Source organism: Acipenser ruthenus, chromosome 12 (genome assembly GCF_902713425.1).
Source record: "Acipenser ruthenus chromosome 12, fAciRut3.2 maternal haplotype, whole genome shotgun sequence".
NCBI classification, from domain to species: Eukaryota; Metazoa; Chordata; class Actinopteri; order Acipenseriformes; family Acipenseridae; genus Acipenser; species Acipenser ruthenus.
In genome coordinates, this window is record NC_081200.1 from 28,450,831 (window position 1) to 28,467,927 (window position 17,097).

Here is a 17,097-nt window from a genome sequence, read left to right on the forward strand (position 1 = left end):
TTACACTTCTGTTGGCATGTGAATGATTGACATCATAACCACTTTGTCAGGATAGCTTGCAGGCACCTTAAGACAAGGTAGCAATATAGAACTGAAATATATGTACAACTAAAGTCTGCATAAAGCCTTTTTATACACACAAGCCTTGCAGTGAGCAAATTGTCATGGTGAAACTTCCACATCCAGTTGTGATAATAGTAAGCACAAGGGAGAATGGATTAAAGGCTTGGTCCAGGGTGTCTCAGCAAAGGAAGCCTAAACTGTCCTACAGCTGGCTAGTAATAGTATGGAATACACTGGATGCTGATGGCAGGCTTGGTACAGAACAAACAATGATCAGTTGTGCTTTTTACCATCCTTGTATTAAGAAACAAATTAATTCCTATTATATATATATATATATATATATATATATATATATATATATATATATATATATATATATACATATATAATGTAACAAGTGAAAGCACTTACCCGTCATACGCGATTTCCAACTCAGTCACCAGTTTTCTGATACAAAGCCCATCTCTCCAGTTACAATTTATTTGATTATCCATCACAGCCCACGTTTTTTTTTCTTGCATGCGCAAGTCAGTCTGTCTTTATTGTGCAATTACACTGCGCTTCCTCCAGATTCACCTGACAAATGCAACAAAAACAAAGCGAACGAGACCAGCTACTGCAATATAAAACAGTTCATTATTAAACAGTTTTAGATACTGTGGTTGTAATTTTTTTCTTTCTTTCTTTATTTATTTTTAATCTGTGATCTTTAGATGCTTTTGTGCATTTGCAAGTGAACTGTGACATTAGGACCTTTATCAAGCACTATATTCTGCAATTTTGAATACTGACTTTGGATACTGTTAATTCTGGAAACTTGTTGTTTATTCTTTTGCTAAATTGCATTGCCTTTTGCGTTTATCACAGTTCTGTGAATGGGTAACATTTTGATTTAATTTTGCTGTTGGGTCGTTAATGGAATTTTACCTACCGCTACAATATGTACTAGATTTAAAAGTATGTTACGTGTCAATGTTATAGGGTCGGATATGTGAGAGGTGACTAATAACAATTAGTTCTTTATCCTATGTATATATGTGTTACAATAATACAGGTAATGACAAGTATTAATCAGAATATATTGAATTAAGCGGTTTATTAAACAATACTCCATTATTGCATAGTAACATAACAAGCAATTATAGCAAATATATGATGTTATATTGGTCATCTAGCTTACGGTAACAGCAATCGATTGATCTACTTGTACACCAGACACTCTTTCTCAAGGTGGGGCTGAAGGTTTCATCCTTTGCATCAGAATTCCCAAAGTAGTACGGTGATGTCCAGATACCACTCCTTTTAAATACTAATTGAGCAATAAACATTAAGCTAACACCCTGATGCTTGTCCTAAACTGTTTAAAAGATGTGCAGTGTCATTTATCTTTTAGTTCCTAAGCTAAGCACCGGGAACCTAGTTTTATTTCTCAGAACCATTCTTTGTGTTGCATAAACAAGTTCTTTATAAACTTGTGCTGTCAACAATTGTCTGTGAAAAACACTGCTTCCGATAATGTGTGCCGTGCCTAAGACAGAAAGTTAGCATAGAGCCCTGCCCTTGCAATATTGACTGAACACACGTGCATGCCAGCTGATCCTGTTTATTTTACCACCAGTTATTTCCTTTGTCTTGAATTTACGGCTTATTTGCAGTGACCATTAGTTAATAATTATATGTAGTGAGCATTATAAAAACAAGTCAAAAGTGAACTTAGCTAAATAAGTAAATGTGTGCGTCTGTGCTAGCTATCATTACAGTACTTCAATAAAAATACCCCTTCTGATCCGTTAATATCGTCCTGTAATTAGTGTGTTTTCCATCCATTTATCAAGCGAGTTTATAGCGAGTAAAATTGCTACAAAAATAGTAGCGACATAAGGGCGAAAAAATGGTTTTCCATCCACTGCAAATTCTAGCGCGTCAAAGGGAATTCCCTGTGATGTTTCGTGATGTCATAGCCTAATTTGCATGTGTCGCTACATTTTCAGGTTGTTCGCAAGAAATCTACTCACTAGATGATTTTCCAAACATTTTCTTTTACTCGCTCGCTACTCTAGCGAGTATATTCTACTGAGTTAAGCTCTTAAAAATAAATAAATAAATAATCAATGAACCTTGGCCCTATTCCACATATGCAATTCACAAAACCAACAATAAAAGTATGTGTGTGTATACTGTATGTATGTACGCTCTTAAGAAAAAAAAGACAATTCCACATTCAGTGGAGACTTGAGAAGACTACTGGCGCAAAATCAGCCAATCAAAGCCCACTTTTAAAATGGGAGAAAATAATTACTGAATAAAGAATTAAAAGATTAACAAATTCCCGACATTATTTCTCAGTTTGTGTTATTATTGCGTACATTTGAAATGATACAAAATAATGCTGACAGTTCTCTCATTTACAAATTGCAGTGGGGGTGGGGTGGGGGTTACTGAGTAATTTATTTTAAATTAATATCTTTAGCAAAAGGTGACGCATTCAATAAGATTTGCTTGTGTGATAGTCAGGCAGATCAGCGTATTTTTGGCAGTGACACGATAAAATAAAAAAAATACTAATACATCTGATTGGTTTATATTTGGGGAACCCCCCGATACAGTCCATATGTGGATTGTATTCATCACATGATTTGAATTGATGTATAATATGATTCCGAAGGATTCCCTAAAAGTCAGGGAGCTGACTACTTGTTTGTAGAAAACAAATTCATGATTTCAAAAGTACAGTTTAATAACATAATACACATTCAAACAACTCACACACTAGGAAATTAGTTTCTAAGTCTAACATAAAATAAAAAGGTCAATTTCTTTTACATTTTATATATATATATAGAGAGAGAGAGATGTATAGATATAGATATAATCGCATATTGATCGTATATGTTATATAAATTATGAAGCACATAGCATAGAGGGTTTAAAAAAAGCTTTAATTACAGGACACAGACAAGCCTTATATTTAGCTCGTGTTAACAGGCTGACCGAGTTTAGTTAAAAAAAAAAAAAAAAAAAAATACTGAATAATTATTTTTTGTCAAATTTACCCTTTGTTTTTTTTCCATTATGGAAGTTTGTTGTTTTTAAATTGGATATTGTTTATACCATTTTATTTTTCCTTATTTAAACTTGTTAAATTCCAAGCCAATATTACAGCTTCCCAAGCATTGTGATTAGAAAATTAAATTCCAAATGACATAATGCTTTTTATTTTAAGTTAAGGTGGGCATAAACCAGTTTTAATCGGAGCACAGACAGGATCTAGCAAAATGTAATTCATAATTATTAATTGGTTGATTGTTTGTTCCACCTCACCACCAATAAAAACTATGTTCAACAAGAGCTTGTATTTGTCCCAGTTCTGTTCTCATTTAGTGGCCTGACTTCTTCCTGTTTTTTTTCCCCAGAGAGATTTATTCCAATCTGAAATACTATATGGTTTGAACCATAGATCCCAGTTGAATGGCCCCGTAATCAAATTGAATGGGTTTAATTTCTGTGTTAATTCTTGCAAAGTCTCTTGTAAGATTTAACATTGAAGTAAAGCATTTTTAAAGTAGTCGTATATGAGAAGTCATTCAATTAAACTGTAGTAAGACCCTCACCTCAAATACATACTTTATGCTTTATTTATCACCAATAGAGATACCCAAAACAATGATTCTGGACTGGGATATTAAGAAGGCTTGTTTAGTGGTTGTACGTTTAAAAAAAAAAAAAAAGTATCCTGATTTGAGGATCATGAAAGAAGAAAAATGACTGCAGCGAAATTTTGTGAAGCATCACCTGTGCAGATTCTCCGAATGTGACCTCTTTCCTGTGGTACCGGCAGAGATGAATCGTGTCTGTCAGCCACCAGAGATCTGGGAGGTGCAGGCAGTCAGGGAAATACACCTTTCAAATTGAACTACCTACCAGGAGTGACACTGGTATCCAGGAAGGTGTTGTGTTTTGATGCATTAGAACAAAGGAGACACATCTATTACACTATCCTAAGCAATTTGTCTCTACAGTGTGAGACAGATGACATTTACAAAAGAATGACAAGGCGTTATCTGAGATTGTTGTGTGTGGCAAATTTGCTCTGGTAATTGTGCCTTTTCACTCAGGAGAACTACATTTTCTAAAATATTAACAGCTCTTCTCCAGATTTAAAATGTTTTCTCTTGGCAATATTTAGTTATATGGTTTCATACTTTCATATAAAAAATGTTTCTTCACCAAACCACTATTTTTTAGACTGCAAAAGCAAACTTTTTGATACTGCACATAAATGCTATTTGTGACTATTGGTTGCTTGACCTTTTTAAAGCATGTGTGCCTAGATCCCATTCATGTCTTGAGAGCGAAGTTTCACATTTTATTTTGCCCAGGAATTTCTGTGGGTAACTGTGAGCCGAGTAGATGAAGCCACAGTGAATCTTGCAGGCCCACTGTTGGTGTGATGTTTTCTTCTTTCAGGGAATTGGCATAATTAATCTGTGCAAAAAAAGTCAATTTAACAGCAGTGTGTGGTTTATGATCCCATTAAAGCTTGGCATGCATACATATTTGATGAAGCAACTTGTATAGTAGCTGCGTTGTACTGAAACAGCGGTCTGTTCTGTAAACTTTAGTGCTGTGTAGGTGTATTGGTTATTTGAAAACGACAAGAAATCAGTGAGTTAATTGCATTTATCTGGCATTAGGTGAGCTGTCAGAGACATAATGATTCGGGCATTTCATCTCAATTGTCAGACTACTCCTAAAAGGAGTATCCAATAAATACGCAACACCAAATACTCATTGCTCTATGTTGTTGTTGTTGTTGTTGTTGTTGTTGTTGTTGTTGTTGCTATTATTATTATAACTTTCATCCTCTCCCCTCCCCCAAACCAAAAAATAATCTTGAGATTGAACTTCAAATTATTTTGTGGTTTTAAGTTGCCAATTTTAAATTATATTTACATGTAATTGTGACACCTGAGACAAAAATAACATGTCAGTATTAAAACAAGTGAGGCAGGGATAGTCGTATGTATCCTTGACACCCACCCACACACACACTCCTATCATAATTGTTTTGTTTCCCATAAACTACAGCACTAATATTCTCGAATAATACCAAAAAAAATGTTACAATTGCTACAGTACACATGCTAAATATTACTTTTTTAATTTTTTTTTATTAAACGGCACATAATAAAATTGCTTCACCCCAAAAATGTATTTCTTGAAAGCGGAGGTTTATTGTTTTGTGCAGTGAACCGGCGGATTAGTCGTAAAGCAAGCTGTGATAAAATAAATAAACAAAAGAATAACTGCAACAGTACCACAGCAGAAGCACACAAGAGAACTTTAATCATTATGTTCTAAAGGTATGTAAAAACCTATATTTGTGTTTGCTTCCTTGTAATTCTGGGACGGAAACCATTTTGTTTGTAATTGTACACTTTGTGAAGTTTACTTAATATTTATTTAATTTTATTTATTTATTTATTTATTTTTATACAGGATTAAAGACTTAAGTGATCAGTTTGTCACTTTGGTTCCATTGATGATGTGAAAATCATAATAAATATTTAGATTCATTTTCTTATTTTTTTTTCTTCTTTTATAGACAGAATAATATTTCTGTAGGTATATTGTATTTAAAAAGACTTGAATTTTAATCTCTGTGACTCCACACACAATTTCCCTTACAAAATCCCAGCCTTAGCCATCATTATTGCAATGCTAGGACATATCAAGGGACAAGCTTACAAAGTGTACAACATAAAAGTAGTAGATTTTAATAAAGTTGGAGTGTTGGATTCTAATTGTCATCCTTCAGAAATATGGGCTCTAAACTGTCCGTAAAAACTCTCTAATGCCAAATCAGTCTGTCTTATATTGTGCAGTTAGACAGCACTTCCTCCAGTTTCACCTGATGAAAATGCAGCCAAAACAAAGTGAACAAGACAAGCTAGGGTAATGTAAAAGTTAATCATTAAACAGTTCTATATACTGTGATGTATTTTTTATTTATTTTTTATCTGTGATCTTTGGTTGTTTTTGTGCATCTTCATTTGCACGTGAACTGTGACATTAGGGTCTTATCGAGCACTATATTCTGCAATTTTGAATACTGACTTTGGATACTGTTTTAATTCTGGAAATTGTGGTGTTGTTTTATTTATTAATTTTTTTAAACTGTTTGTTTTGCTAAATTGCATTGCCATTTGCATTATACGCAGTTCTGTGCATGGATAACATTTAGATTTCATTTTACTGTTAGGTTGTTAATGGGAAAGTTTACATACTGCTACAATACTTACCGGATTTAAAAGTATATACTGTGTTGCAGTTAACGTGTTGTCTCTAGTTTTGGCAAGGGATATTTTCAGAATCATATCGTTCTGAATTAAAATACTTATTCTGTTGAAAATATAGTACCAATACATTACATCTAAATGGAAGCCTGCTTATTTTAAAACACAGTCCTTTCAGATATGTATTTTTGATATTATATATTTTTTTTGTATTCCCTGAAAAACAGACAATGGTTGGAACGGGTCAAAATGAAATAGTCAGATATGCGTCACACGCGTTTAACCATCACTGAAGTCAAACTTTTATAGGGTCGGATATGTGAGTGTTGACTGTATACAAGTACAATATTGAAGCACGAAATGCACTTTTGATTTTGGCATTGGGGGAGGAATTAACATTTTTATTTTCCTGTGTTAATGCAGGGAAGAAAATAACCCTATTGCATATCAGTTTTCCCCCATTCCAGGTTTTAAAGTGAGCCTGATTAGCTAGAGCGTATAGTTATAGTTGTCTTATTAAACTCATAGAAAAACCAGGAATGGATCAAACTGCTATGCGATGGGAAGCTTATTTCCACCCCTGAAATGTGATCTTGATTCCTAAATTGCTCTACCTGCTATAACCTAAGGTGCACTTTTAACATTCAGGATCTCATATACTGAGCCAGAAAAATATGTCTTACTAATTTCTAGGTGCTGGAAAGTAAAACTTTACAGAGCCCATTCAGACGAGATTTAAAGATGCATGGTTTGTGAGATTGTTGGTATTTGGAAGCAGGTTAACAATGATCGTCATGCATGGTCCACTGTATAGTATATCTCCTTTTGTGGCATTGGGTTTTAGAAAATACATTATTCCAAAGTCATTAGAAATTGCAAGTAGTCTGCATAGTCTTTATATAACCTGTGTTCATCGTGGGATGTCTATTCTGCCACTATTTTATACTAAGTACACGTGTTCTTTCATCCTTGATAGTGATCTAAGCTGTTCACTTGATATACTTTAATCCAGTGCCGGCAGAGGATATGTCATCATGCTCCAACAAGCACTGTAAATGAAAAAGGTATTGTATGGTTTCCATCAGTATCAACCATACAACTGCAAATATTTCCATTCCTCTCCCCAGTCAGAAAATGTAGTTGCAAGAGGGAGTAAAATACTGTACAACAATTATTTTTTTTTAACTGGTGTATTGGTAAGGGAGCACGGTGCTTAATGCTGATGGATACAATGGCTGATCCCAGACAGTAAGACGGTAGACGAGCCTAAGGTGCTTTCCAGCAATTTGAGACAAACCTTATCAAAGCCCTCCTACAAAAAGATAAAAGAATTAATTTAGAACACCAAAAGTAAATCACGGTTCACTCTGTGTGTCCAGGTGAAATACAAAGTGCCAGCTAGTGTTATTGTTCATAGCGTTGAGATGAACTCCAGTGCCCCCACCCTCCATAACAAAACAAAGATGGTAGCAGCCCTACTCTTTCAAAGAATGGCTACCACAACATGTCTTTTATTGTAAATTGGACATCCCTATTCCTAGTGAAACTAAATTTAATAACATTAACATTTTCTTTTCAAAGGTTTGTAACATCTGAGGAAAAGAAGAAGCAAGGCTTTCAGCGAGAAAACGAAGTCTTGCTCCAGAGGCGAAAGGATGTGGTCCAGCCTGGTGGGACCAATCTCAGTGTAACAGTACCTTACAGGGTGATAGACCAACCCCTCAAGCTTGCACCCCAAGACTGGTATGTTTTGACATCGCACTTATCAGTAGAATTGATCCAAATGTATTTATTTTTTCTCAGCCTTATTTAATAGGATTTTTTTTTCACACTTGGTTAACTGTGTTAGTGTCTGGTGACCGCCTTCAATTATTTGTTTAAAATCTGACCCAGCTTTGTCATGTAGCCAAATATGTCAACCATTTGATATAAGCAGCTGATGCACTGCATTAAATAGCCTTGTTGTCAGTTTGTTTTTTATTGTCAGTTTGCTATACCCTCAATCACATGGTCCAGGACTAGCTCTATGTTCTTGAAGGCCAATAAGAAATTAGAGCAATACATGTCTTGAGCATTTGACAGGATCTTGCATCTATAATCAGTCACAGCCTAAAGCCCGCTGCACACAGCCCGACTCAAGCCATCCCAACTCATCTCATCTGAGTATGCACAGATTCCGCGATCAGTTGTGCTCAGTTTTGGTTTGACGTCACAATTGAGTTTTTCCCGACTGGGTGTCGCACACTGCTAAGACTGAATTAGACAGACCACAACTAGATCCTGGTGATTACTATGTATGCAGATTTAATTAGTACACATTTTTATATTAACTTAGCCCAACATAGCGACCCTCATACTATGCATGGCATCGTATGCTGATTAGACGGCGGAGACAGCGCTGCGAGGCAACCAGAAGCGCTTAGCCTATTAATTAATTCACCATTTACACCGTGCAAACATTTCAGGCAGTGTTTGACTTTTTGTATAGCTTGTCTACTACACTTTAGCTTGTGGTAAATAAAATCCAACCTGTTGATTTTTTATTTGACTTTGGCATTTTTTTTCTCAGCGTGTGGATCTAGGGGCTTGTTATTTTGTGACCTATTCTGGAGATCGACACACTGGTTACTTCTGTTTTAGCGCAGTAAGAAAATATAGACTGCCAGTAGATTGATAATAAAAGGTAAATTGATAATTTACCTTTGATTAGTAAACGCCTAAAAAAACCTATTCAAATGTGCACATATCTCATATTTTTGAATTCAGGACACTCAGAGCAATTCAAGACTAATGTATTTTTACCTGTGGAACTAAAGCTGTCAATATTCCGCCATCTTGTGACAAGTTACATGACAAGCTACGTCACTTAAACCTGCTTCACCACTGGTTGACACCCTTATGACTAATCAGTCTCAGTCAGTCTTGGTCGGCAACCGCTGCACACAGACAGACTGATCACATCTGAACAAACTGCGTCTGAAAAAGATTCATCATGTTCAATCTTCAAATCTGAAGACATCCCTACTGAAATCTGCATAATCTTGGTTTTAAGTGCACGCACACTGATACAATTCATCCAAACTCTGTACGGCCAGTTGAGATGAGATGAGTTGGGACGGCTTGAGTCGGGCTGTGTGTGGCGGGCTTAACGCACCTGTATTTCTTGAATTTGTAGTAGATTTACGTAGAAAAAAATACCGGCTCAAAATAAAAATGTTCAGACTATTTTCTTAAATGATGGTTATCAATACAAACACAGATGCAGTGGGGAAAACAGTCCTTGGCTCTCCGTAATGGTGGCATTTAAAAAGAAATGTATGCAAATGTGAAATGCTTTCCTTATACAGTCAGCACTCGGTTATCCGTTACCCAGATACACGTCAGTCGCGTTTTACCGCCCTTTTATTAAGAATAAAATCAATCCCCATTTATATATGTAACAAATGAATGCACTTACCCGTTACACATGATTTTCTGATACAAAGTCCATTTCTTCAATGTTACAATTTATCTGAATATCCGTCACAGCCTGTGTTTAAAAAAAAAAAAAAACTCTCTTATGCAAAATCAGTCTGTCTTACATTGTGCAGTTACACAGCGCTTCCTCCAGTTTCACCAGACGAAAGTGCAGCCAAAACAAAGCAAACAAGATAAGCTAGGGTATTTTTTTTTGTCTGTGATCTTTAGTTGTTTTTGCGCATCTTCATTTGCAAGTGAACTGTGACATTAGGGTCTTATCGAGCACTATATTCTGCAATTTTGAATACTGACTTTAGATACTGTTTTAATTCTGGAAACTTGTGTTTTATTTATTTATTTATTTTTAAATCTTTTGGTTTTGCTAATTTGCATTGCCTTTTATGTTTTACGCAGTTCTGTGCACGCATAACATTTAGATTTAATTTTGCTATTAGGTCATTAGTGGGAAATTTGACATACTGCTACAATATGTACAGGATTTAAAAGTATGTACTGTATTGCAGTTAACGTGTCATCTCTAGTTTTGGCAAGGGATATTTTCAGAATCATATGTTCTGAATTGAAATACTTATTCTGTTGAAAATATAGTACTGTACCAACAAAACCAATACAGTATATCTAAATGGAAGCCTACTTTTTTTAAAATACAGTCCTTTCAGCTATGTATTTTTGATATTGTATTTTTTTTTTTTGTTTACCCTGAAAAATGGACAAGGGTTGGAACTGGCCAAAATGAAATAATCAGATATGCGTCACACACGTTTAACCGTCAGTGAAGGCTCGGATATGTGAGTGCTGACTGTAGTAACACTGGGGCAGCAGTGTGGTATAGTGGTTAGGGCTCAGGACTCTTGACCGGAGGGTCGTGGGTTCGATCCCAGGTGGGGGACACTACTGTTGTACCCTTGAGCAAGGTACTTTACCTAGATTGCTCCAGTAAAAACCCAACTATATAAATGGGTAATTGTATGTAAAAAAATAATGTGGTATCTGTATAATGTGAAATAATATATAATGTGATATCTTGTAACAATTGTAAGGGCGTCTGCTAAGAAATAAATAATAATAATAATAATAATAACACTGTCAGCTTCTGTATGACACTTAATCCATATTCATGAAATTCTAAATGATCCTTAGAGGTTTAAAGTGACTTTGTGCCTCCTGGGTATTCTTTTGAATGTGAATATTTTCCTTACAAAGATAGGAAGTAAAAGGACTTTAGGTTGTTAACAAGGGTCCAAATCATATTCCCTCACAAGTGTAGGATTAGTGCAGTGTTCCTGGGTTTTGAGACAAAATCCTTTTGTCTCATTGCTTTTAGAAGCAGGGTCACAAAATGTGACATCTGAATAGATTGCCTGCCTAAACGTTTAATGGACAATACAAGTGCAATCAAGTATCAAAATGTGTTGTGGATTCTTGGTTGTCGCTTTAGCATAACATAGCACAATTCAATATTAAGACTATGTGTGCGTAAAACAGTTAGCAGTTGTTACCTGTTTTAATCCGTGTTTAACTACTGATACTTGGAAGTATAACAAATATAACAAAGACAAGTTGGGTTATTCTTAGTATGGTACAGTTCAGTAATATAAAGAATCCAGTAGATCTCAATAATGGAATGTGCCATTATCACACAACACTGATTTGGATTATGTTGAGACACTTTTTGTTGGATGATAAAGATTTGCAGAATGATTTTTAGCTGGAGGGATTTTCCTGTTTTTGTGCCCTCAGGGATCGAGTTGTGGCAGTATTTGTGCAGGGTCCTGCTTGGCAGTTCAAGGGCTGGCCATGGGTCCTGCCTGATGGGTCACCTGTTGATATTTTTGCAAAAAGTAAGTTCATTGAAAGCTGTTTTTCTCCCCCCCAAAGTGGATGCTTAAAAGCTCTTCACTAGCAATTATGTAATTTACAAGAAGTCAAGGTATTACATTAAAATCCTGATTGGCAGGCTGGCTAAACTTCAGAGCAAATCACTTTGCTCCCATGTAAGGCTTTAAAATAAAAAATGTAAACTCTGATCTGATCAGTTTAAGTTATCTACTTCAAATTTAAATTGCTACCTGGTTGCACTTTTTTTTTGGACTGCTGAACCCAAAAGCAATTTAATTTGTACAGTAAGCCTTTATGGGGAATTAAATCATTGTTTTCCTGCTTAATGTGTCCGCAATCCACACAGCCCTCTAACCATGAGTCATCACATACAGGCACGTGTTTCAAAAGATGATAGAGTCTGATCACAGTAAATCCAGCGAAATAGTCCAGATGCATCCTGTGAATCATCGATTCGATCATGAGATTTAAAAAAAAAAAGTAACTTCAAAGTAAACCAGTTAAAATTGAAATAATGGATTGAAATACACTGGAAGCCCATTCTTCAGATCTGGTGATATATTAACCTGGTTTGGCATGCTACTTGAAAGTTTCGATAGAAAAACAACTTTGCAACTCTAGGAAATACCTTGTCAATTCAAGCACAATTGCATTTTTGGAAAAACATGTCCTTGAAACATATTAAGGGATTGTATTGTTAAAAGAAATGTGTGTGTGTGTGCGTGTGTGTGTGTGTGTGCGTGTGTGTGTGTGGACATTTATCTCCAGGCTGCTAGCAATGCATTAATTCAGTTTAAATTGTTCAGTAGAATGTCTATCCCCACCAAGCTAATGAGTTTTCTCTTATTCCCTGTTTTGTATGTACTTTTTCAGAAATAGTATTATTATTTAAGCTTTAAAATAGAATACATTGGGGATAGCTTGGTATGTATTTTCTTGCCTTAGTGATGATATGAAAATATTATAACTACATTTTTTGTATTTAGTCAGAGCATTCCACCTCAAGTATGATGAGGTAAAGGTGGATCCCAATGTGCAGAAGTGGGATGTGACAGTGTTGGAACTAAGCCATCACAAAAGGCATTTGGACAGACCTATTTTTTTGCGTTTCTGGGAGACGCTGGACAGGTGAGCAATGTTGTGCAGTGTTTACTGTATAAAGGACAGAACATTTGTTGTTGCGTCAGTGGCATTGTTTATCAGTTTAGCACAACTCCTCTATGCCATATCTCCACAGCAAACCCCACAAGAGATGCTGTTTGGGCGTTGGATCATATTGCATGATGTACAGCTATGGCCACAAGTTTTGCATCACCCTTTAGAATTTTGCTTCATAAAGTCGAATGAAACCTGCAGAATAATGTTACGTTAATATTGAATTACATAACGCTGTGTAATTTCCGATATGCATAATGAAAAACGGACAAATTGAAAAGTGTGACATTAACAAAATCTAACAAGAAATACTGTACTACTATTATGGCTTCCTGTAGACTTCTATGATATAATTTTGAAGTGGGTCCGCTAAACTGCAGTTTATAAGCCACTTCCACTAGAATTTAGCATTGGAATAATAAGATGGGTTTACTAAACTGCGGGCTACCTGAATGTATTATTCCTTATTATTTGGCTGATTTCTTTAATCAACATTATTACAGTACTTTGCCCTACCTTGTAAAAGGAAAGTAAATAATCCTTGGTTGTTTCGAAGCCAATGGAACATGTTTAACTAGCTGTGGTGGTACAGTGTCACTGTAATCTGCAATAACGGCTAAACAACTAAACAACGTGTAAAAGAGCCTAAATATAATTATAAGGCACCCTGTGCCTCAGGTGCTTTGTAGTTGACTACAGGCTTGGTGTTAAAGCCACACGGTTATATGGGGTTATGTTATCACTGATATATATATAGTTGTAGTCAAAAGTTTACATACCCCAATGGAAATGTATAATTTCTAGAAATTTCTCGAAAACAAATAATTATAGGAAAAATATTTTGTATCAGAAGTTGTGGTTTTGTGGATAAGGGGAAAACGTTACAAAACTAGATGTCTACAATTATTTACTTCAGCTATTTTTTTGTAAAACTCAAAAAATGCTAATTGAAAAGTATTCATACCCTGACAAGGAAAATAAAATTAATAGCTACTTGAGGCACCTTTAGCAAGAATAGCCTCTTTTAAACGATTAGGATATTTGTCAATGAGCTTTTAGCATGATTCTTTACTGATTTTTGACCATTCAGCGCAAAATTGTTCCAGTTCATTCAAATTCCGAAGACTTCTCTTGTGCACAGCCTTCTTCAACTTATACCAAAGATTCTCAATCGGATTTAGATCGAGACTTTGACTAGGCCATTCCAGAACCTTTATTTTATTCTTCTTTAACCATTCTCAGTAGATTTTGATGTGTGCTTTGGATCGTTGTTGTGTTGGAACGTCCAGTTGCGCTTTAAACTAGGTTTTCAGATGATTGGCCAATATCTTTTGGTATGCTATGGAATCCATTTCACCATGTATTGGAACTAAATTTCCTGTGCCATTAGAGATAAAACAGCCCCATAGAAGGTTATTACCACCTCCATGCTTGACAGTAGGTATGGTGTTCTTTTCTTTGTACACGTCACCAGACTTTCTCCAAACGTAAGGACTATCAGCGTGACCATATAGCTCGATTTTTGTTTCATCACTCCACAAAACCTTTGACCAGAACTCATATCCATCATTCAAATGCCGTTTTGCAAACTTTAAGCGACTGTCCTTGTGACGTTTTCTTAAGAGTGGCCTTTTCCTTGGCCTGCGACTATTGAGACCTTTACTGTGCAGTACTGTGGTTGAAATGGAAACCCCAGTCCCACTTGCAGCCAGTTCACTCTGAATATCTTTGGCAGTCAATCTCGGATTGTTATTAACTTTCCTCGCAATTCTTCTACTTGCTCTTGTTGAAAGAACATTCTTTCTTCCAGACCATGTGAGCACTGTGACAGTACCATGAGTCTTGTACTTCTTGATTTAATAGAAACAATAGTTGAAATTGGGATATTCAAATGCTTAGAAATATTTTTGTATTCTTCTCCAGCTTTTTGACAATACATTTTCTGCCTAAGGTCTTCAGATTTGATTTTCATATTTTCCCATATTGACTTATTGGTAATGACAGCAGTCATCCTATGCCTTACCTTTTTATACTCTCTAAGAATGTTCACCTACAGTCCAGCATTTTCAAGACTTAGGTTCTGCATTATCATATTGAAATTTCTAGCACCTTGAAGACAGTACTGTCATAGCATCAAAGGGTGTGAATACTTTTGAATTAGCATTTTTTGAGTTTTGCAAAAAATATTGCTGAAATAAATAATTGTAGACATCTGTTTCTTGTAACTATTTTTTCCTCATCCACAAAATTCTTTGTTTTTGAGAAATGTTTATTTATTTATTTATTTTTAGGTTTGTTTGTTTGTTTTGTTTTTGTTTAATTCTCATTCTTGAATTTTAGGGTGATAGAAAACTTTTGGCCATAGCTGTACATACCTCATTAACAAGTAGTGCAGCTGTGATTGGAATAAACTACAGATCAAGTTTGTTTCAACACCTCAAAACAGTCCTTTTATAGAAAAAAAGCAAGCCAGCTTTAACGTGCACGGCCTAAGTTCAGTTCTTGATACCGAGACATAAGGTTCAAGGGCACATCAATATGTATGAAACTGCGGCCTAACAAAATTTGTATCTCAATGTGTTTTCCTTGCTCTCATGAGACTATTTTGTTCACAGACAAAAAAAAAGCAGCTCAACAGCTGCTTAAATCCTAGTTGCATTTATTTGTGCTGTGTGGGCATTTATTTTGTCCCTGTTTTTTTGGTTTCATTTTGTTAACACTGATTTTTTTTTATTAATACAAACAGGTACATGGTGAAGCACAAATCCCACTTGAGATTCTGAGTCTACAGTCACTGACTTTCTGGTGGTTGGATTAAGAAGTATGAATGTTTTAACCAGTGTGTTCAAGAACTGTCAGGAGCTTCATCAGACAAGAGCAGCTCGCATCCACTCGAACCTGTTTGTTGAAGGATATTCTGTGCTGGCAAAATGATCGGTGTCTACCTTAGCTTAAAGTAAACATTTTTGTGGGTTTTTTTCCAGTTCTTTTCAGACTTTAGGCTGTCATCTAGTAAGGATACCAAAAGTGTATATTTTCATAGCTGTTCATTTTGTTTTCATTCTTGAAATCCCTACATTTTATTTTTACCCCACGTTTTTTTTTTTTTTTTTTTTTCTTCAAATTGAGTGGAAATAAATAATTAAATAAAAAAAAAGTGCTGGTGATTTATATGATGATGCCACTTGTTGCAGGGTTTGTTTATATATATATTGTCGTGGAAGTTTTGATATTAACCCCCTGTAACAGAGACTCAGACAAGGTTGTTAGGAAGCCCCGAGCAAAGTGTTCTGACTACGCAGAGTCATTAAGCATAACATATACCTTGCAGCCTACAGTTATTGCGAGCCAGTTATGGCCCTAAAATCTCAGACCTGGCCATTGATGGTGGTAGGTCAAACTTGATAACCATAGAAGTGAATAAGGGACAACACCCATCTTCAAGTCTCAAAATATGTGAAGTGGAGGAACATACTGTAAACTGTAAAGAAGAGTCTCCATTATCCAAATTCTGACTGAACTCTTCTCATATCAGGAAATGGTGAAATAAAACATTTACTTAGTTTCTTGGCACATTTATTTTTTGTTATTTACAGTATCACACTGTATTTAGGAGATAAGCAGTGCAGTCATGCTCACCAGCAAAGGTCTTAGAGGTCACCTGTGTCTGCTTTTCGAGCAAATATTTAACACTTTTCTTAATGACTATTCTCTATTAAGTAGTGCAAATGATGTGTCTTGTCATAAACTGCTTGAATATTGAATATGAAACGGTTGACAGTTGAAATGATCCATTCTCTGGTTATATATGAATAATTATGTTGTCCAAGCAGGGATCTGTTCACAATTACTTAAAATAAAAGTTTCAGGTGTTCAAGATATTAGCCTTTTTGGCTAGTGGGTTACAAACGTGTTTGAAACTGCTTCCATTTGAATTAAGGGATTGATGTTGTACATGCCCCCTAGTTTTGGGACCTACACTGTTGTTAATCTACATGCCTAAATAAATAAATGGACTATCTGTTTTTCCTTAATTGTGTTTAATATATGCTTATGAAGTAGGTATTTTTCAGGGTATGATTACCCTTCCAGTTTTGATTTTGTAGTGATCTCTGTAAATGATCTCATTATCCTGCATATGAGAAAATACAAAACACTGTGTAGCCTTGATGAGTCTATACTTCCATTGTTTGGTGCAGTAAAGGGCTCACAGTGCAGTAAGAGCTCACAGTGTCTGTTTATTTTGTTGTTATTCACAACA

General features: G+C 35.5%; 1 protein-coding gene across 1 annotated transcript in view; it reads left to right on the forward strand.

The window, feature by feature from the left end:
• Positions 1–16,870, forward strand: part of LOC117416637 (parafibromin-like) — a 123,691-nt gene extending 106,821 nt beyond the window's left edge. The window contains exons 14-17 of the mRNA XM_034027914.3: positions 7,944–8,105; positions 11,583–11,683; positions 12,668–12,809; positions 15,583–16,870. Coding sequence (XP_033883805.2) covers positions 7,944–8,105; positions 11,583–11,683; positions 12,668–12,809; positions 15,583–15,619 — 442 coding nt within the window. The 3' untranslated portion in view covers positions 15,620–16,870. The remainder of the gene's footprint in view (positions 1–7,943; positions 8,106–11,582; positions 11,684–12,667; positions 12,810–15,582) is intronic.
• The last annotated feature ends 227 nt before the right edge of the window (positions 16,871–17,097 follow it).